Raw genomic sequence first — 20567 nt, forward strand, 5'->3', positions numbered from 1 at the left:
ATGGCGGCGCCCCCCGCCCGCAGCCCCGCCCCGCACGTGCCGCGGTCCCGGGCGGGCCCCGCCGCTCCCGCTCCCGGCCCCCAGGCAGCGCAAAGGAACGGCGGCGCACTCCGCTCAATGTAAAACCATTTTTTAATTCTAAATCACTTTCACAACAGTGAAAATTAGTGAGGAGGAACGGTAACGCACTAACCGAGCCGTCCGGGCCGTGTGCGGTCGGGTTATGGGAAGGGGTACATACAAAAGCACACCAGGGAAAGGGGGAACCAAGCGTTAACACTTTTAGACTATTTCATCCTTGAATTGCCGGAAAATAAGAGCTCTCAGTCATGCTTCTGCAGCCTTCTCTAAATCCATTATCTCTCTCACTCCTAGATGGAAACCCCCACCCCCGATCCATTAAAATTCTGGGTTTTAAAATGTGTTAATTAAATATATTTCAGTACCTCTTGAATCTATTGCAGTCACTTCTCTATCTTCTTTATGGGATAAAGGCTTCAAAGGGGTACCTTTCTCCTCCCTGCATAACCTCTCAGCATCGAGTTTCTCCGTACAAAAGGAGAGGGAGGAATCCATCCCTTACCGTCACATGAACCTTCCCTTCCCATCAGCAGGTGGTGCTGACTGCGCAGGAGAGGAACCCAGAGCTGCGACATTGTAGGACAACCAAACAAAACAGCCTGTCCTCCTGGGAAGGGCCCCAGTTACCAAGTTACACACTTGAGAAGAACCCTATGCCAAAGTTCAGCTACTCAGAAGTGTCGCACAGCAAAAGCTGGAGCACCACCTCAACTATAAATAGTTGAGCAATATATTGTCAGATTATCGAGTCAGGTATAAATCTGACGTGACAAAACACTGCAGAAGCTTTGCAACATTCTACTTGCCAGATGGAATTTTGGAGGTAGGCAAGTTAAACTTCAGTCATACTCTGTCTTGACACTAAAAGGAAACAGTTTTTAATTACATAAATAAACTTCTATAACAATTAATTAAAAGTGTCCTGCCCAGGAAACTCTGCCATACACTAAAAAATCCCAAGCTATTGAAACAAAGTTTCTATTAATTGATTTGCTTTTCAGTTTTTCTGTCTACTGCCAGGGAAGTCACAACATTCATCTTGCAGAAAATCATTATGACTATGAGTGACCGGAATAAAAAAAATCTAAAAAAGGTAAGAGGAAAAAAAATGGAATTGCCTAGTCAGAGAAATATGAACTGTTCATCTTGCTAGGGAATCTCTCATACCTGTTTTGAAGGAATCTACACAAATACATCAGGAGTACTCTTTAAAGCTGAATACCCAAAAGGATTCCAAAGTGGCTGCAGATTGCTCACCTTCTGCAATATCCCCTCAGCACATTAATGGTTGTGGTCTCCTCCAGCACTCCAAATTAAAATCTTTGGTAGATTTTAGCCGCAGAGACTCTGATGCTGTAGCTGTTCTGCTGTGGCACGGGAGAAGGTCTGTGTGCACCTGCAGAGAAAAGGTCTTCCAAATGTTCCCTACTGAGCATGTGCTGGCAAAGGCAGGATCTCAGGTCTTCTCCTGTGTAATTTTACAGTATGACAAGTTTTACCTCAAAACTCACGTAAAGATGCCTTTTGTTCCTCTCCCCAGACAAGCTGATCTCACAGGTCTGTAATAGGATTTTATCTGGAGTACATGACCTTGTGTAGAAAGTCTCAAAGCCTTGAGAAAGATAAGTGTCGCTACAGTGACGAGGTTGGGAGGGGATTATCCAGGAGTGCAGCCACAGGTGCTGCACAGAGCCGGGGAACACAAACAACACTGTTTGTCAGTGAGGAACTGGGCTGGCTCCAGCAGCCCCACCTGGCTCCACAGCCAGAGAATCTTCCAGTGTCTGGCTCCAGCATGCTCAGGCTTTAAAAAATTGCAGCATAAATTTGTATCCCTTCTTCTAACAGCCATCAGAACCATCAGGAAGGGTTTTCCATCACGCTGGGAAATAACAGACGGAAAAGAAACCGGAACCAGTCCCCAGAGCTGGCTCTGCCTGCATCACGTGCTGTGCCCCAGAGAGTCCCAGCAGTGCTGGGGATGACTTCCTGGAGAAGGTCAGATGTTGATGGAGACATTAAACAACATCTGCAGCTCTGGCAGATCCATCGTGGTTACAAAGCAGGAGATATTGGTCACACTGGAGAAGTTCCCTTACCTGCCCAGTCTGTTGGGATAACTGTGTATCCCACAGGCCTGGTGTCACTGATTGGCACAGGATTTCAAAGCAGCACTCCCTTTCGGAGTGCAGCTCAATGCTAGGCCCATGGTTTGTGGCAGGAATCTGTTGTACAAGATATCTGAGCTGAAATACACTTTTAAACCAATGTTTTAATTACCAACTCTGGTGCAAAATGTGAGATTCCTCATTGTGCTGTGGTACCACCAATTCCTGAAGCCCATAGGTAGCTATGGAACCAGACACCAAGAGGTTTAAAATGGGATGGGGATGCAGTTTGTAACTGTTTCAGTGGCCTTGTTGGTCATGAATATATAGAATAATGGAAAAGACTTATGCAATCAACAGCCAGAACATTATCACCAGTGCCACAAACAGGAAGAGGCGGGAAAGGAACTGCTCATCCACATATTGAGGAGTCCCTGGAACAGCTGGAAAACAGGAAGTAAAAAAAACAAACAACAGTTCAGCTCCTTCCTTTTCTCTGAGATTGTGTATATTCTGAATATAGTATATTCATACATTGAAAAATATGCAAAGAATGAATCTGCTTGGTGAGAAAGTTGCTACTTCCTACCCTAAGCCTGGCTGGCTGCGTGGGCAGATCAGAAGGAACACAAGTATCTTGATGCAGGACTCCTCAGTTCAGTCCCACCCCCAGCAGATTTTCAGGGGACAGTGAACTATAGTTAATAGGGAAGATAATTTGTCCCAAGGACAGCGCAGGACCATGGCAATGCTGGTGTGATGTGAAGAATGAGTTTGTTCCTCATAATTCCTGTGCCATATGAACATAGTGGAAGATTTGCAGGCATAACCTTTCACAAAGTAACTTCAGAAAACCCTGGGCAGTAGGTGTTCTTGCTCTAAAACAGATTCAGTTTGTCTACAGTGAAGATGGGGAGGAGGTTCTCTAGGGATTACTTCATTGTTAGAGAGCAAGGTCACCCCTTGGAGTAATCCAACTGGTTTTTGTTAATCAAAAACGTGAAGTAATTTCACTGGGAAGTTACTTCTTGTAGAATACAGATGACTATCTCAGAGATGAATTTCTGAAAAATGAACAATCTTTGCAATCATAGTTTTGTGGTACAGAGCACCAGTTTAAATTTTTCCTTCTCATCTTTCAGGAAATGGTCCCTTCCTGCTGTTTTTAAAATCTGGGTCTCCTTCATACACCCCTAGTGACTCCATTTTATTATTATTAGAAAGTCTAGTCCAATTTGTCTCATTTTTCAGGAGAAGTCTGCTGGTGTACCAGAGGAGACATCTGAATTAGAGGAGAATAGTCTCCAGTGCCACTGTTCCTCTGCAGTCACTGGTCTCCCAGGAGGGCCTTCAGCAAATTATGTGGAAATTACAAACTTGCTTCTTTTATGAGTCTGTGTACAAAACATACCAGCCACAGACCACGTTCTCCACAGAGTGTTTTTGCCCTCATTTCGTGTTTCTATTGACAACACTGGTTACTGTTCAGAATATTTTGCCCTTTAGCAGGTTATTTAAGAGTTTGGAACATGTCTGTGATGGGACAGGAGGAGGACCCGTGGTACCTGGAGGAGGTCGCCCGTCGTTTATGTTGAAGGCTGTTGCAAATATACCAAAGGGAAACGCCCCAATTCCGAAGGACATCTGGAAGCCACCATCACCAAACCCAAAGCCCTGGAATCCCTGCAGAGAACAAAGAACAGAAGACAGGTACCAATCACTTAGAGCCTATTTCAGGGTATTTTGTGGATGTGCAGATATTCCCTCTCATTCCCGTGGCTTTCCCACGGCTAAAGAAGGGCCAAGCTGTCTGGCAGCTTTCAGTCTGACACACTTTTGTAGATATCCCCTTAGCTCTCCTGGGTTTAAAATGTTTCAGACAGCAGCAAATTCACCAAGCAACCCAAAGGTTTGAGAAAATGAAAACTAGCAACTGCAGCTCTTGCTTGAGAGCCACAAATTAGGACAGTGTTTCTCAACTGTAACCTCTCTCAACTTAAAATAGAAGGTATCTGCCAATGTATCAAAATCAACAGAAAGAATGCTATTTAGAATGTCTTAACAATGTATCATGTGTTAACAGCTGTTAGCCATATAGGAAAGGTACTTAGAAAATAACCTAAATTGATTTTTGTGATACATGTGCATCAGTTAAACACTCAGTGGAATGATACATTGCCAGTGGGATGCATAGGAAAACCACAAAAAAAAATTACCATGGGGACTTAAATTAAGGTGGCAAAATCACCTGGGGCACGAATGCAAGACATAAGGAAAGGAGGAAAAAAGGAAGTTACAATGCAATAACACTGACCCCGTGGGATCTAGACTAAAATACCACATCAAGTCAAAAATAAGTGTTCTGAATTGAGATGAATCCTGCTCTGCAGAAGCAGTGTGCTGTTTGAGAACTGACTGTGTGTGAATCTAGGGGTTTGTGTCATGCCTAAATACTGTGGAGAGCCCACAGTTCTGTAATCCAGCATTCTGTCCTCTCACCTCAGGATTAAAACAGTGATACCAGTTCTGAAACACCCTCTGGTTTACCACCACCAACAATGGGAGGACAAAGATGATTTTACTCATATAATAAAAGCCAAACGTTTCTTGGTTGAGCCCTGATTTGAGGAGTTGGTCTTTTGACCACACTCTTCTCAAGCATTTTGCCACTAACTCTGAGGGACAGCAAAGCTCTCTGTGGCAGGTACAGGACCTGAAGAGAACAGCACCACTACTGCCCTGCCTTCCTACCCCATCCCTCTGATTTACAGCAGCACCAGCTGAAAGGTTCAAGTAAGGTACAGGAGCTGATTTAATAAGGCAGCAATGCCCTAGTGAAAGAGAACAGCTGAACTCCCAGTACATTCAATACAGAAATGCACCTTAATCACACCCTGCAGAGTTGTTTGCTTGAAGCATGAGGGAGACAATCCTCTCCAAGGAGCCCAGGCTGAGTTACATGGAAATGTGCCATTGTTTCATCAGGTCATGCTTGCTGCCATCATGCTGAAGCACACTGTGGTCTGTCCTACCACCTACTCCCACGTCTGCTCCATCTGTGCCAGCTTCTGTTTACATTCACCCTATGTAATCTCCTCAACAAAACCACAGATGCCTCTTCACATCATGTATCCAACAGATATTGACTTCCTCTTGCTTGTAATGCCATGGTATAGTAACATCCCATTGAAATGGGAGAAGCAGGTGTCAAAAATCTAAATTAATACATGGATTAATTAATGACACGTAAGTTTTGACAGAAATACACTTGCACAAAGAATTTTCAAAGCAAAGCGTTCCTTATATTGAAACGTGGAGAACAATCAAGTATGAAAAGCTTTTCCAGTGGCAGCACACTGGGCTGTGTTCATGAAGCATGATCCAAGTTGGGCTGCTCTTTGGGATGCTAAAGGTACCACAGGAACGGAGCTCTCTGCCACACCACAGCTATCAATGATTCATGAACAACCAGCTGGGGTTGTTGAGAAGAGCAGGATGTGTAAGCTGCAGGATCCTCATGCAGGTTCTCTCACACACATTATGTCCTCCAGGATGAATAAATACCACTATCAATAACAACTAAACCACTCAAGCTTGTTTGATCACTCACCCCTCTGTTCTCTGGTTCAGGTCTCTGTCCCTGGGGTCGTGGTGGAGTTTTCTCTCTGCAGGAAGTTGTGAAATTAGCTCAAGTGCAAGGACATGTGACAACAGTATCTGCAGTAGACTGGCTAATAATCAGAACCACCATAAAAGACAGTCTCCTGACAGTATCCTGGGGCCATCCAGCAGGGCTGGGGCAGTGTGTGAGAGAGCCAAGAGCAGCTTTGGACCTTCAGCAGCACATAACACTGCACTTTTGAATAACAAATACCCATTGCAAAGGCTAAAAACTGAGGATGTGAACATTTAATATAAGCTTCTCTGGTCAGACAACAATCATTGCAACCTGCCACTTGTAACTGATAATTAACACTTGATTCAAATTAAAATGAATAGCCAGTAGAACAAGAAATGTGTGCAAACCCAGGCCCTGAAAAAGGCAGAAATATTTGGCAGAAATATCTGATCTATGTCTTTTGACAAAGTATTTAAAATTGTGAATCCTGCACTTTACATTTTAACCTTAAGATCCTAAACTAAAGTTTCATCTTTAATTTTCAACTGAAAATAGTTTAATTTAGGTTTCTTACCTGGGGTCCTGTTGCCCAGTGCTACCTCTTCCATAGAGAGGAATAACTTTATCTCGACTGATTCCTGCTTTGCATACAGGACACACTTGTCTGTTTGGCCTGGTCTCTAGCCACTAAAAGAAAGGAAATTATAAGAAAACGACTAAAATACCACAAAAATAACTATGCAAACCGCATTTGCAGCCAGGCAGAAAGACTTTAGCAATTTCTCACAAAGTTCTGGAGCAAAACATTTTAGTAAGTGCCAAGTACTCCCCAAAGTGGAGTTGGCACTTTGGCTGTTTTTCTGGTGGGAACAACTTGCTGATGTGGACACATTCAGATCTGCACTGAAGTAAAATAAGAAATAGAGAGTATGAGCAGTCCTGCAAAGGCCAAGGGCTAGCACAGATGGCCTTCCTGTCATCCACCTTCTCTATAATGGCACCACTATGTAAAACACTATGTATGCAAAGAGAAGTACACTCAGCACTTAAACCTGCAAACTAAACCCTGCAAGCTCCAGTAATTGTACCAAAACTGCAATTATGCAAGGCTTAAGAAACTCAAAAGAAGAGGTAAGTGGAACAGAATCTAAGTTTTCTTGTTGCTCAAAGAGCAGACTGCAAGCTGTTGCACATTAAGCTGCATGAGCAGGTTGTGACTGCCCTGGAGAGAAAAGCACATTTGAAAAGAGGGGGATACTCCAGAGAACCAAGGGCTTTATTGAGCAACTGGAGCTGATGAAAGACAAAGTAAAAGAAAACCTGTCTTACCTGGTGTAAACAAGGCCAACTGTGAGCATTCCCAGGACAATTTGTTCAGAGAGCAGAAAAAGGGAGGAAAATAGAATTAGTTACTGAACTCTATATGACAAATGTGCAGCGTACAGGGATAGTGCAGCTTGGTGACAACAGAATCCTGGAATCCAGCTGGGCCAGTTCTGCAGCCTCCCATTAAAATCATTTTTGCAAACACAGCCCAAGACTGATCTCCACTGTTTTTTTTCAGGTTATGCAATCTAAATTCCTAAAGTGGTTCTGTGCATCTCCCACTCCTGGGTCCTCATCCATACCAAAGGCCCAGACAGAGGCTGCATTAATCTTAGGGTTTATTGTACAAATTTTCTCTTCTGATACCATGAAAAACTATCCCAGAGCCAAGATGCAAATGAGCAAGATGTCAGTAATGAGAGTTTAGGATCTTAGAAATTGAGGCAAAACATCAGCCACATGGACAGAACCATGGAATAACTAAGGCTGGATGGTACCTCAGGTAGCCTCTAGTCCAACCTGATGTTCAGAGCAGGGTCAGCTACTGAGATCAGACTCAGTTGCTCAGGGCAGAGAAATTCCCATTAAACAGATTAAATTGCTATGGCAAATTAAAAAAAGGTCAAAGACAAACAAGATACAAGATAAAACTGCTAAGCAGCCATCTGCTTTCAAAATGGTCTCAATAACACCATTCAGACAAGACACCTGGTACTTTTAAGGTTCCATTACTCTAAATCCTTTTGTGCAATAATTTAATGTTATTTTATCTTAACACGCCCTAAGCCAGTGATTTTCCATCTCCCCAAATAAAATCCTGGATTTTCAGATGTTATGTATATTTACACAGGAGAAAAACACTTTCAGACTTCTTTTAATTAAGGATTTAGCCCACTGTGTAAAATAAACTCCAACCCGTCCACATTTGGCCATGTCAATCCTAAACTTCTTCACATTCAAGAAAGGGTATATTCAAACCAAGTTACCCACATCATAATTCTGCACATATATCTGTGCTGTATATTATTTCCAAGTCAAATTAAAGAAGTAAAAATTTCCTAACACGTGTAATATCATGGGAAAAGAGAAATTGCCCATATGTAAAAGCTTATTGCCTATTTTTTAATGGTTTCAAAGGAAGAAAGAGCAAGCCTGGAGGAGAAACTACAATTTGGCCTACAGAACCCAGATGCATATCCAGGTTTAGGTATGCAGAGGTCAGAAAGGAATTTTATGTCTAAAGAACCTATCTGTGCTAGGCCAGACAGCACAAATAAAATAACACACATAAGCAAACAGTATCAATGAGCACTGAACTGCCTGTGTGGGGCTGTTTGTTTGTTTGCTTTCACACAATAATCCAGCAATACAGGGAGTTTAGGACACAGGAAACCCAACCCCTGGAATACAAGCAAAGAAAAACAGCTGAGGAGCAAACCCAAGCTCCTCCTAAACCAAACCCACAGTCCCTCCTCTAGAATGACAAACATCCCAGGTTTTTATGGGATCAGACAGATGGTGTTCTGGCTGGTGTGTGGGGCTGCAGCACTTACCAAAAGAGGTGCCCACACAAGCTGATAACTGCATCCTTGGCAGTGTCTAAACAGATGTTGCATTCAAAAGTGTTGTCCTGATTAGCGTTGTCCCCAGAACCATTACTGCTGCTGCTACCACTGGTCCCTCCAGTACTGGAGCTCTTTGTTGATGCAGAAGCCGTGGGTCCTTTGCTTGCCATCCTCAAGGACTGCCCAAACAAAGTCAAAAAAATTTTCCTCTTGGAATCCTAGCTGTGAGAAAGGGAAAAAACCAAACAAACCTAAACAATTATTGGCATTATGAACATTGCATTCTGGCCCCATTCCAAACTGGTAGTGACTTATCTAAGAAGCTCTTGAATCCTGTTGTTGATGGTTTTAGTTTAACGTAGCCAAGAGGGATCTTTTTTTAGAGACTAAGCTACTTTACAGTCCCATAGTGTGACCTGTATTTTACTGTCACTGATAAGCATCCACAGCCAAAACAAGCCCCCTTTATTTTCTCATAAAAGCCATTTGCTGTAAGGAGAACGAGCTCCCCATGCTCTCCCAAAATTCAACACAACTTATAACAGAGTGCAGTCAGAAAAGAATTTAATCATGACGTAATTCACACTTTGAACAGACTGACAAAAATACAGAGTTTTAAGTTCTATGTTCATTAGTTTGGAATATTAATGATAATAATGGCAAGCAAAGGTAGCTTAGAACTTGAATTCTCTCCTGAGCAGTATATAGGTGCTATTACAGCAGTGTTGAAATGACTATCAAACATTTCTAGTATTTTCAAACTATTAAACATTTCTAATCTAGTAGTAAGGTAGTAATGCAGAAGTGTTGAAAATTTTAGCTTAATGTGCTTGAATTTTACTTCCATGCTCTTGCCTCCTATTAACATAATCATATTCACCAAAGAACAGTATTTATTTTATTTCAGTAGCAACAATCTCTACAGTGTAATTCCTTGATATGTAAATTCCACAGTACCTAAAAATTTGAGACTCAGCACAAGGCATTTGCCCTTCCAGAAATACTTTTACCAGTACAAGGTTTGTAATCCAAGAACTAAGAGAGTTTCAGTAGCTACAGAAACATACAAATGTTTAAAATGTTTCACAATGCTTTTCATGAAACTCTAACATCATGTCGAAGCTGCAGGAACAGGAATACTTAGATACTTAGGAATACTTAGATAATACTTAGATAAAGCTGTGAGAAACAAGCAGGTGATTCAGATTATCTGAACTTTTTGCAAGTGTACAAACAGGGAAGCATTTTCAAAGGGCAACCTGAATTTTTTAGAAGGTAATTTCTATTCCAACTTACCCCCCAAGCAATAAAGGCTTTCCTTAGTGTTGCCTCTTTGTAGCAGAGCTGCAGCTCAGGTGCAGGGCAGCAAACTACAGCCTCAGGATCTCCAGCTGTTACTGCCAACAGCTTTTTCCTACAACACAATCCCACTGCACAGCCAGGAAAGCATCACACCCGGGCCTGGTGAAGTATTGCAGCAAAGCCTCAGTTACAGCAGGTGAAATCTATCTCTGCAGAGCTTTTTCACTCCGTTACATCATTTTGCACAGCATCCCAGAAGGGCAGATTTGTATTCACAGATGCTGCACTTCAACATACGCTGCTTTCAGTAGTGCTGACTCTGAGCATTTCACACCACGACTCCATTTACACCCAGCTCCTTGTACAAAATTAAAATCCATGTTAGAGCAAGGCAGATGGAAATGCTGCCAACCTACAAACTGTATGCCAAAGACACTTGGATTTTTCACACGTCCTTACAACCAGAATCTTCAACCTGTCTTGCTCAGTAGTTGAAGTGAAAACTTATCAACTTGGATCTCTATATATTAATATAAAAATTGAGAAAACCTCCTTAAAACCAAGGAGTTCAACACACTGTAAAAAATAGTGCATCCCTTTACAGAATGGTCACAAGAAACATCCTGACATATAACACAAGGAAAGGAAGTGTACAAGCAGCAGATAAATAAAGTCCCTAATACCAATGTGGAAAAAAAGTTCCTTTTTCCAAATTAAATTCTGTATATTAACACAATGAAATCTGAAGACTTGTCAAAAAGATAAAATCTGTATCTCCACAAAAACTTACTGAAAAAAACCCTCAGTTTTAGTAACGACAACAAATAAATAAAATGTTATGAAGAAGGATGACAAAGAAATCCAGAGAAATATCAGTAATGATATGGAATAAAGATGGCTGAGACAGAAGAAAGATTAAAATGACATAATGCAACAGGCACTGAATCTCCTTTCCTAGAACAGGTCATTCCTTAATCTCTACTGGGGATCCTCTCCTAAGTATTTGTTCATTGGCTGATGGGGCCCAGTGACCTGTTAGGACATAACCAATTTAAAATATCAAAACCACAGCAAAACACAACAGTAAAAATAATAAAAGCCTTCTCAAACATTTGATTTTGTCCCTGGAATATCCCAGTTTAACATAACTGGTCTGTAACAGGCGCTGCTGGGCTCTGTCCATCTGCACATATACAAAGAAGCAAATGTGGAACAGCTTCCAGGGGCTAAATTTACATTTGATAATCACATATTGTGTAGCTTGTGAGTGTACTCTGAATCCTAAAGTACAAATTCAACTGCAAATGGAACTTGTTCTGAGTGCAGAATGAGCTCAAAATTGAACAGTCACTCAAACTTAAACTCTCACACAAAACTCTCTAGGGGGAAAAAACCCAACAAACCATAAGCAAATCACAAACTAAAAAAATCAATAACTAACACAACAGGCCAAACCAACCCCATTCTCAATTTGCTTTAGAGTTGGGGAGGAAGACTCAGTACGCTGGGATAGAACATGACTTCTGGGGTTAAGTAAACACAACTGAGGGATGCCAGTCAAGGTTTGCTACAAACTTGTCCTTCAGATCAGGTCTCCAAATCAACCCTGGAGGCATGATGAGCAACAAACAAAACAAGGGAAAGGATATAAAAATCAGCTGGTACCTAACTGCAGGCATTCTTTGCTCTCTACATATTTACAGGAAAATGGTATCTTTGCTTCATAAAAACCATCTAGATTACCTGTTTATTTCCTTCAAATCACAATCCCTATGTTATATCCCAACAGGTTGTTCTGAAAAATGACTGACCTTTACTACATCCAAGAATCAAGAGTGGCAGCAGATGAACAGTTAAGAAACAAGGAACTCATTTGCTAGCAGGCTTCCTAAATAAACACAGAAATCTGGTGGAGCATGAAGACATGGAAGTGGAGGTACCTGGGAGGGTGGAACTCCAAAAGGAGCTGGAATTGCGTGGTGACAGCTGAGAGCACAGGAGGTCCATGGCAGGAGTAAGTGCAGGGGCCTGGGAATGTCCATGTGCTGGGTACAGATCTCACTAACAGCCAGTAAAAAAGAAATTTTCCTCTAATATTTTAAAAACTTCATCTGTAAATCTACTGCTCACCAGGAAAGCACGAGCTGAAGGGTACTGTCAAAGATCACATTCTGAACTCAGCCAATGACTGCATTTGCCAAAGTACACTGCCCAGCCCTCAAAACACAGGAAAAACACTTCAGGACAGCTTAGAGGAGTTTTCACCATAAGTTAAGGTACACAAAAAAAAATCTGCTGGAAACAGCAGGTGGACATTAATTCAACCTGGGAAAGGCAAAGAGGGAGTATAAATTAGAAGCTAATTTCACCTATACAAAACAGTCCTGGAACTTGTGTTCACAGCATGACATTAGGATGTCTCAAGTATTTAATTTTTTCCATGAACAATGAGAAGAAGTTCTGGTAAGGATATAGAAATTTGGTTAGTTTATTAACAAAACCCAAAGTTTGTTCTTCTTTGCCATAACAATGAAATAAAAAGAGCAGCACTGTTGGATGTCAATTCCACAGGAAAGACCCTTTTCTATATTTCTAATGAATTTTATTTTAGCTAAGATTACTGAAATTTAAATTATCCAAATCTAGTTTTTTTATGAAACAATATCTGATTTAGTTCCTGAACCTTTTGCAGTTTGAATCAAAAAGATGATTTGTCGTTGTGTTTTTCTTATCCCTAAGGTAATAGTGTCATTCTCTGACACTTAAAAATATTTACAAAAGGAATATTCACATTAGAAAATCAATTTAAATATAAAACTATAACTGAGAGTTTATACAAAAATGCCCACTCCTAAGTTTAAGAACAATCTTGACACTTAACATATTACAATTGCCTGGGCTTCAAGTACAACCAGGTAATCTTAGCTGAAAACTGCCGACAGTGTCTAGAAGAAGTGTACTGACTTCTTGACAGTCATTTTAGATATTTTTAACTAACACGACTGTCTTGTTGTTAATCATTAAATACATATTTATCTCTCACTACCTTTTTACTCTTCTCTGTCCCCCAAATATGTTACATTTTAACTCCTTGGAAACATTTCTCGAGTTCTTCTTTCCACTTCCTGTAACCTGTACAGCATTGGGCACCTGCTTCTTAATATCACCACAAAGTGGTCCCAAAACACGAATTCATGTGCTCACTTGCTCTTGCCAAAGCAGCCATTTGCCTTCCAGCCTTGCCTGGCCTGGTTTCATTAACTGGGATTCTGCAATGCACATCTGTGTTACAGGCAGTGCTGCCAGGGCCCAGCTCGGGTGTTTCAGGAACACCGAGGAGTCCATGTACCTTGTAAATGCAAAGAGTAAAAACCCTCAGGTGATTAAAGCAATTGCTTTTTTTAAATCAGTTCCATAAAGGTTTAATATAGACTCCAATAAAAATCTGTCAACAAAGATTTTATCCTCTTACCTCACAAAGTCCAAAGGAAAAAAAAAAAAAAAGGAATATAACCAGTTGGGTAACGCTGCCCTATGGTTTTCCTGTGTGAGACAGACGCGCCTGGCTAACCCAGGTTCGCAGCAAACGTAAAAATATCAAATACAACAGTTATCATATACAACGGACGTGATTTAAGAAGAAGCGAAAATTAATATACAACATAACCAATGTCATGCACCAGCAGCTGACGCCTCTCGACATAGCCCGAGCCAGAGCCGGCGGGGCCGGCCCGGCACAGCGCACACCGGGCACCTGCGGCCCCGGCTCGGCGCTTCCGGGCAAACCCCGGCTGGCAGCCGCGGGCCGCGAACGGAGCTCGGGGGACCCGCGCCGGGCCCGCCGGGGGCTCGGCGCCTCCAGAGCACCGGGCGAGGCCGGGGTCCCGCGGCGTCCCCGCCCCGCTCGGCTGGAGCGGGCGCAGACAGCTCCGGCCTCCCAGCGCCCGGGCCCGGCCCGGCTCGGCCTCAGAGCCGCAGCCCGGCCCCGGCTGCTCCCACCGCCCCCCGCCCCCGCCCGGCCCGGCCCGGCCCTGCTCACCGGCGGGTCCGGGCTCCCCACAGCGCCCGAGCCGAGCCGCCGCTCCGCCGGGCCCCGTCACCTGACCGCCCGGAAGCGCGGCCGGCGGAAGGGCCCGGCCCCCCGCCCCACCGAGCGCCGCGGCTCCGCCAACCGGGCCGGGGGCCGCGGGCGGCGACACCCGCCCGCCGCGCCCCTCCTCAGCCCCGGCCCCATGGGCTCTCGTTACCTCGGGTTCCTCCGGGGCGAACGGGCCGCGCTGCTCGGCCCCGCCGCGACCCCCGGCTCTGCGGGCGTGGGCGCCTCTGCTGCCCGGAGCGGTGCGGGCCGCGTCCAAACGGCGGCCGCGGGGACTGCGAGAGGTTCGTAGAGAATGCTCGGCCCGAGCAGGAAGGGAGAACAGAAAAGGAACGACGGAAAAGGAAGGAAGGACGGAAAGGGAAGGAAGGAAGTTTGAGGGAAACAAATTGTTGACTTACGAGTGTAGAGGCCTAAGGATCTGAGCTGAGAAGCAGATTCAGGATGGAAAGAATCTGAGCTGAGAAACTCCAGGATGGAAACAGAGAGCTTGATAAGGGTATTTCGAGCTTGATGAAGGTATTTATACAGTCGTGAGAAACCAAAGTAACAGAGGGACCAAAGCAAGGGAGAGGAGGTGACGTGCCCGAGAAGGCACTTCTGGAGGGTTTGTCCCAGCTCTGAGGACTCCAAGGTACAAGACAGCCCAAAATTGCTTGGTTTTTTACACAGTGGAGAATGGGTGAATCCTAAACCCAAGGTCTTCCTCTAAGGAGGTGAGTTTCATGAGGGAACAGTGAAGAAACAAAGAGAAGAGCCCAAGGATATTGTTAGTGGCCTGTCTGCTGCCAGGCAGCCTGAGCCTGCACAGCTCTGGTGGGAAGGTTGGAAGGTGCAAACCGGGAAGTGTCCAGCAGGACAAAAACATTTATACAGAGTCTTCTTCCTGCTTTCAGCACCATGCAGGCTTGGCAAAACCCACAGCAAAATGGTTATCCAGAAGCCCACCTGGAATCACCAAACGTGCTGTTGTATCACACCAGAAAATTTCAAGTTGAGATGAAAATGTAGCACGTAATGTGACAGTGCTGATGGCATGAGGAGCACACAAAGCAGTTCTACCTGCAGTGAAAATCTCCAAGAAAGCAGCTCTCTCGTTTTCAGCCTGTCAGCAAAGCATCAGGGTTGGGCACAGCTTCTACATCCAGCAAAAATGTTCATGTCAGTGTAGTAACTGATTAGAAAGTTACCAGGGCCCCAAGGACACGAACCGTGTCCTCCAGAAGCTGATTAAAACAAGGATGAGTTTGTGAAAGTCGGTTATGGGAGCCGTGTCGGACTACAGCTCCCGGCATGCCATGCGGCCGGACTACAGCTCCCAGCATGCGCCGCGGCCGGACCTTAGCGCCCAGCGTGTCCCGCGCTTGCAAGATGGCGGCGCCCAGGAGCCGCTCGGGCCCGACACCGACAGCGACAGCGGCTCGGACTCGGACAGCGGCGGGGAAGCGGCCGCGCGGTTCCGGGAGGCTGCCTGGGACTGCCCCGCGCTGGCGGCGGCGCGGGCGGAGCCGCGCAGCGGTGAGAGGCGGCGGACAGACTGGGCTCTGCTCCCCCTCTGTGCCCTCCCCTCTCTTCCCCGCCGCTCCGGTCCGGCCCCTCCGCGGCTCCTCCTGACCCGCGGGGATCCCTCTGTGCCGCGGGGCCGGTGTCAGAAGTGAAGGGGCCTCTGCCCGGCCCTCCCGAGGTCATGTCCGGCCTCCAGCCAGGCCCAGAGCCCCTCCCGTCAGTCCTGGCCTGAGGGAAGTTCCCCCTTCCCCTCATAGCTGTTCTCCCCGCAGCTGGGCCAGGGCTGGCTTGCCGGCATTGTTCTTTATGCTCTAACGTGTGCCTGACGGGGGTTAGAGAGGTCCTGGCCGCAGGTCTCCAAATGAGCCTTTGCTGCTTTCTTTTCAGGGGGCTTTAGAAAGGATCGGTTGCCGCCTAAAGATCAGCCAAGCCTGAGGTATTTTTGCTTCTGGTTTCAGACTTAATGTTTCCCTGAAAAAAAAATAGTGTATAATATTTATGCTGCTTCTACATTGTACCTTGTGATACTTCATACTGAAAGGGGAAGTTTCTGTTTGGGGAATTAGTCCAAACATAATCTGAAATGATGCTTAAATCTGAACAGAATAATATGTTTTTAATAGTTTGGGTGAGAGGGCCAGATGTTACTGGCCTCGAAAGAGATAATCCTTGTTCTTGTTTCAAACGGGCGTGAGGCAATCAGCCGCCAGGAGGGTGACAATGAGCTCCAGACAACTCCAGAGTTCAGAGCACACGTGGCAAAGAAACTGGGAACCATGCTAGACAGGTATGCAAGGCTTGAAACCTGTGTTCTGTGGGTCACTTACACTGATGTGTTTGTGTGCTAAACCCAGGAAATTCAACATCTTGTCTCCTTCATGCCTGTATTAAGTACAAGCTTCCAGTATTCTGTGACCTAACCTTGCTGATGTGCTGTGCCCATCTGGTCAAAACTCTGTGCAGCACTGCTTGTCTCCATTTGCTTCTGTGGTGGACATCTTGTGGGGAGAAAAGAGAGCTCATCATGTAAAGGCTGGCAGGAGAATCTTTGATTTGTTCTTACAACGTACACCAGTGCCTGATTCAGGGCTGTTCTGGCAGAATGCCTGGTACTGGGCTGCCACTGTCTGTTGTGCAAGTATGGCCCTGGAGAACTGGAATTCCTGCTGTTCAGACCTGGCTTTAGAAATGCTGGTTTTAAACTGTTCTTGTGGCTTGCACTGGTGAGGAGAGAAGGCCTGGTCTGCTCTGGAAACAGGGAGCTGAGGCAGCCTCACTAACACAAAAAGATCTATGCAACATCTCCCTCCAGTCTTGTTTCCCAGAAATACCCAACTGTAGCTCAGTTTGCACAAACCTGTCTGAGGTCTGACTGGGGTTTTCTGTTTAGTTTCATCACTGTCTTGAAGGACTCATCAGGCCCATCACAGACTCCATTGGCACAGTCTGACTCTGAGGATGATGGTGAGTTCCAGGCTCAGCCATTGTGGCTGTTTTGTGATTATTAACTGCTGACATGTGGGATGGATCCTGTCCATCACCAGCTGTACTTCCAAGTGACAAATAAACATTTGCACTGAAAGAATTCCTGGTGCTGTCTGTGAGGGCTGTTACTCTGCAGCTCTGACCTCTGTGCCCCAAGTCCTCCCAAATAATTGCTGTCAAGCACTGTGGAAATACAGAAACAGCACTGAAGCTTCCAGGAGAACAGCAGTTGATTGCTTCCACCTCTGTTTTGTATCCTGCCTAAAACCTCCCTTTCCACACTTCAGGTTTTCGCCTCTTCTCTTCCTCTGTCCCTGGAGACTGTGGCAAACCAGAGCCTTGCCCTGCAGCGAGGAGGAGGAGGCCAGTTAGCTCCAGGTGAGGTGCTGAAGGCTGCTCTGCTCCTCAGTACTGCTGCATCCCACATTTCACAGGCAGCTGGGACTCCCACAAGGGAATAGGAAGCTGAAGAGCTTGAGAAGTATGTATTTATGACTCTCATATTTGACTAGACCAGAATTTTTTTTTTTTTTAGTGCTGGGGAATGAGAAATGTTTGTGGGGGATTTTCTTTCCCCTCCTAGTGTGTGTAAAGAACACATTGGCCTTCAGACTAGTTAAATGCAAACTGTAGGTGTGGGAGCCCCAGAGCCATTGGGTGTTTGTTGTGTGTTCCCATCTCAGATTACTCTGCTGTCCCAAGTTTTGGGTGAATTCAAGGCAGAAGTGCACCACAACTTCCTTCCCTCTTGTTACCTTTCCAGTGACACAGACAGTGACCAAGAGTGGCAGAGGTGCCAGGAGGCTGCCGTGTCAGCTGCAGATATCCTGAAGCAAAGTGCTTTCCCTGCATTGTCCCAGGATCAGAGTCAGGGCTCTGTAAAGCCCAACCAGAAAAAGAAGAAGAAGAAAATTAGGAAAGAGAATAATATTCAAGAGAAAATAATAGATCCAGCAGAGCGTGACCAGATCTGCAAAGATTTGCCTCGGTTGGTGTCTGCAAATGGCCAGCAGGAGAGGCAGAACAGCAACCACAGAGAGAACTCTGTGCTGCCAGGAGCTGTGAAGAAGAAAAAGAAGAAGAAGAAAAAAGAATGATGATTTTGCTCTGCAAACAGCAGGTGGTTGTGATGGGTGAAGGAAACTGAAAGAAAACCTAACAACAGGAGTTGCTGCAGATGAGGGAAAATTAATTGGCAGAGCATCTGTTCTGAAAGCTCAGTGGCCTGAGAGACTAATTAAGGGACTTCCTGTGCTCCTGGTGTCCCTGAGGAAGGGAACATTGTTCTCCTCACACAGCAGTTGGCTGTGCTGCTGCTTATGCAGGCCCAATCTAAAAGGATTAAATGCTGTGCCAGACGTGCATGGCAGAGGGATGTGATCAGAGCTGCATTCCTCCTGCTCTGTCCCTTCACATCTGAAACCCTTCTGCAGAAAGTGCATGATGAATTGAATTTGGTTTACATGGCAACAGGTGATCAACTGCATTTTCTCTTGGCCTCCTTGTAGACTACTAAGAATAGCTCCAGCCTTGGGAGGCTCATTTATCAAAAGCATTCTGTCAGAAATCAGGGCTCCTTATTTTTTCCCTGCAAACATCATAACAATCTGTTTTTGAAACCTGCTGTGTTGCTAATCCCTCTGCAATCTGCACCTCTCCAGGGCTCCTGCACATAGACATTGTGTGGTGAGCTGATTTCAGGGTTGGTGTAAATGCATCCTACTGTTCCACTTGTCTCTGTTGATTTTGTTTTCATGTATAGGGTTTTTTATGGCATCTGTTTTTATTAAATTTTACTACACTCTTGGACCTACTTAATTTGGAAGGTTTTGTACAACAGTGTCTTTCTTGCAATATTCAGATTGTCCTCAGCAGAGATAGAGGTGGCTCAGGATGGCTTTTTAGTTGCTGGGTGATCAATGCCATGAAATTGCTACAGGAGGGACTTAAACATAATTTAAAAACCACCTTTCAGTCCTTGTTTGGGCTGGTTAATGACTTTTCTCCCTGAAATACTGTGAGGTTTGGTAGTTTTCACTCTTTGTCTGTTTATTCTTCACCTCCCAGTCTTTCAGGAGATTAACTGTTACTGATAAATACTTATGTTTTTAAGATTCCTGGGTTTCAGAACATCCAACTTATTGGATTCAGAAGTTCAGAAAGCCAGATTAGAGAAACCAAGAGTGAAGTGTAGCTCTTTGAGCATGGGAAAGTGTAAGATTCTTGCTGGTTTTTTAGTCAAGAAAACACAGCTGGCATCTGAAAATAGAAAATAGAAAAGGTAAGTAGAAACTTGGCTTATAATCTAACAGAATGTGCCAGCAGAAGTTACTTGCCTTATGTGCAGTTAAAACTTCAGTGTACTGAATTTTAAACCTGAGCTTTCAAATGTATTGTGGCCTAAACATTTCTTTTTGCTTTGGTTTGGGTTTATTTTTATGCTAACTGGAAATTAGATATATTTGCAACTGGTGTACATAGGAAATTAGGAAACAATTCTAGGATAAAATCCCTCAGAGAATCTCATTACTGAAATTGTTGATGGTATCTAGAGGAAGCTCTTATCAATGAAACTTTTCACAGATATCTGTAATTTTGATATTCCCAGATATGATAACTGAAGAGTTCACTGTTGGGCTTTTTCAGTTCTCCCTTCCAGTCTCAAGGTTTTTCATCCAATTCACAGTTAAAAGAGTGCTCAGTTTCAGTCACAGACAAAAACCTGTTAGCTGGGGCTGTTTTCATGTCTGGCTAATGATGTCTCAGTGATGTGGATGTTGAGAGTAAATAGAGAGGAATAATTAGAAGAGGAATTATGTAAGTAGATCCTTGGGACTAAAACTCTTCACTTAGTGCAAGCAAGACTCTTAGAGCCCTGGGCAGTTACTTGCATACCAAGAACTAGAAGTCGAGCCTACATGGAAGCTGAGAATGGGCCATGTTCTGTAAAATGAATCCAGGCTGAGTGTTTATAGAGAAAACTGAAGGAACCTCTGCTCTGTGTGGAGCATGGGAACCTCCCAGGTGCTGGGCAGTGTTAGGGACCAGTGGGGAATGTCATCCTACAAATCATTCAGCAAGTCAGATGAGATGAGAATCCACAGGGTCAATGCAGAGACTTGGAATCTCCTTGCAGCTGTTAAAGTTTAATTTCTGCATTTAAAACAAAGCAGAGCTATATCAAAAACAACCAAGCCATTTCCACTAGGATAGCATGATTTTAGAGCAGGTCATTTTTAACTGAGAATGTTTGGTATTTTGGTGGTTAATTAAGGATTTGTAGCTTGTCAGTGATCCCATACTGACAGGTTTGTGCCAAGCCATTCCCAAATCTGTTTCTTGGTTATTCTCATTGCAAAGTCAGGAACTTCCAAGGTTCTGTTATTTCTTATAGTTCCTGTTGGTGCTTCCTTGCAGCAAAGGAGGAGAGTGTTCAAAGGTGGTGTCCCTTCTTTGGCAGCTCAGCCTTGCTCTTTCCC

General features: G+C 44.4%; 2 protein-coding genes across 7 annotated transcripts; one reads left to right on the plus strand and one right to left on the minus strand.

Moving 5' to 3' along the window:
• Positions 1-114: 114 nt before the first annotated feature.
• On the minus strand, positions 115-14692 carry RNF185 (ring finger protein 185). 6 transcript variants are annotated; one of them, XM_030958844.1, is made up of 8 exons: positions 14249-14692; positions 9996-10359; positions 8688-8921; positions 7138-7156; positions 6383-6495; positions 5800-5854; positions 3755-3872; positions 115-2632 (listed from the first exon to the last, which is right to left on the minus strand). In XM_030958844.1, exons 3-8 carry the CDS (start codon positions 8867-8869, stop codon positions 2535-2537), a joined length of 585 nt encoding a protein of 194 aa, XP_030814704.1. In that variant the 5' UTR covers positions 8870-8921; positions 9996-10359; positions 14249-14692; the 3' UTR covers positions 115-2534. The 6 variants fall into 6 exon arrangements, with proteins under 6 accessions (XP_030814704.1, XP_030814705.1, XP_030814703.1 ...); XM_030958845.1 differs by lacking the exon at positions 14249-14692 and adding an exon at positions 14041-14094; XM_030958843.1 differs by lacking the exon at positions 9996-10359 and having other exon boundaries at positions 14249-14691.
• Positions 14179-18903, plus strand: C15H12orf43 (chromosome 15 C12orf43 homolog). The gene is made up of 6 exons (XM_030958840.1): positions 14179-15615; positions 15991-16039; positions 16292-16390; positions 16994-17067; positions 17376-17466; positions 17852-18903. The coding sequence occupies exons 1-6, from the start codon at positions 15360-15362 to the stop codon at positions 18183-18185; spliced, it is 903 nt and encodes a 300-aa protein (XP_030814700.1). The 5' UTR covers positions 14179-15359; the 3' UTR covers positions 18186-18903.
• The last annotated feature ends 1664 nt before the right edge of the window (positions 18904-20567 follow it).

The sequence above is a fragment of the Camarhynchus parvulus genome, chromosome 15 (assembly GCF_901933205.1).
Source record: "Camarhynchus parvulus chromosome 15, STF_HiC, whole genome shotgun sequence".
NCBI lineage: Eukaryota > Metazoa > Chordata > Aves > Passeriformes > Thraupidae > Camarhynchus > Camarhynchus parvulus.

Excerpts from the sequence above, each read along its gene's own strand:
- RNF185 (XM_030958844.1), bottom strand. The coding sequence starts at position 8,869 with ATGGCAAGCAAAGGACCCACGGCTTCTGCATCAACAAAGAGCTCCAGT. Across the intron at positions 5,855-6,382 it reads ACTGGGCAACAGGACCCCAG|AGAGAAAACTCCACCACGAC; the intron begins GTAAGAAACCTA and ends AACTTCCTGCAG. Across the intron at positions 3,873-5,799 it reads CTGAACCAGAGAACAGAGGG|GGATTCCAGGGCTTTGGGTT; the intron begins GTGAGTGATCAA and ends TGTTCTCTGCAG.
- C15H12orf43 (XM_030958840.1), top strand. The coding sequence starts at position 15,360 with ATGGGAGCCGTGTCGGACTACAGCTCCCGGCATGCCATGCGGCCGGAC. Across the intron at positions 17,068-17,375 it reads GTCTGACTCTGAGGATGATG|GTTTTCGCCTCTTCTCTTCC; the intron begins GTGAGTTCCAGG and ends TCCACACTTCAG. Across the intron at positions 17,467-17,851 it reads AGGAGGCCAGTTAGCTCCAG|TGACACAGACAGTGACCAAG; the intron begins GTGAGGTGCTGA and ends TTACCTTTCCAG.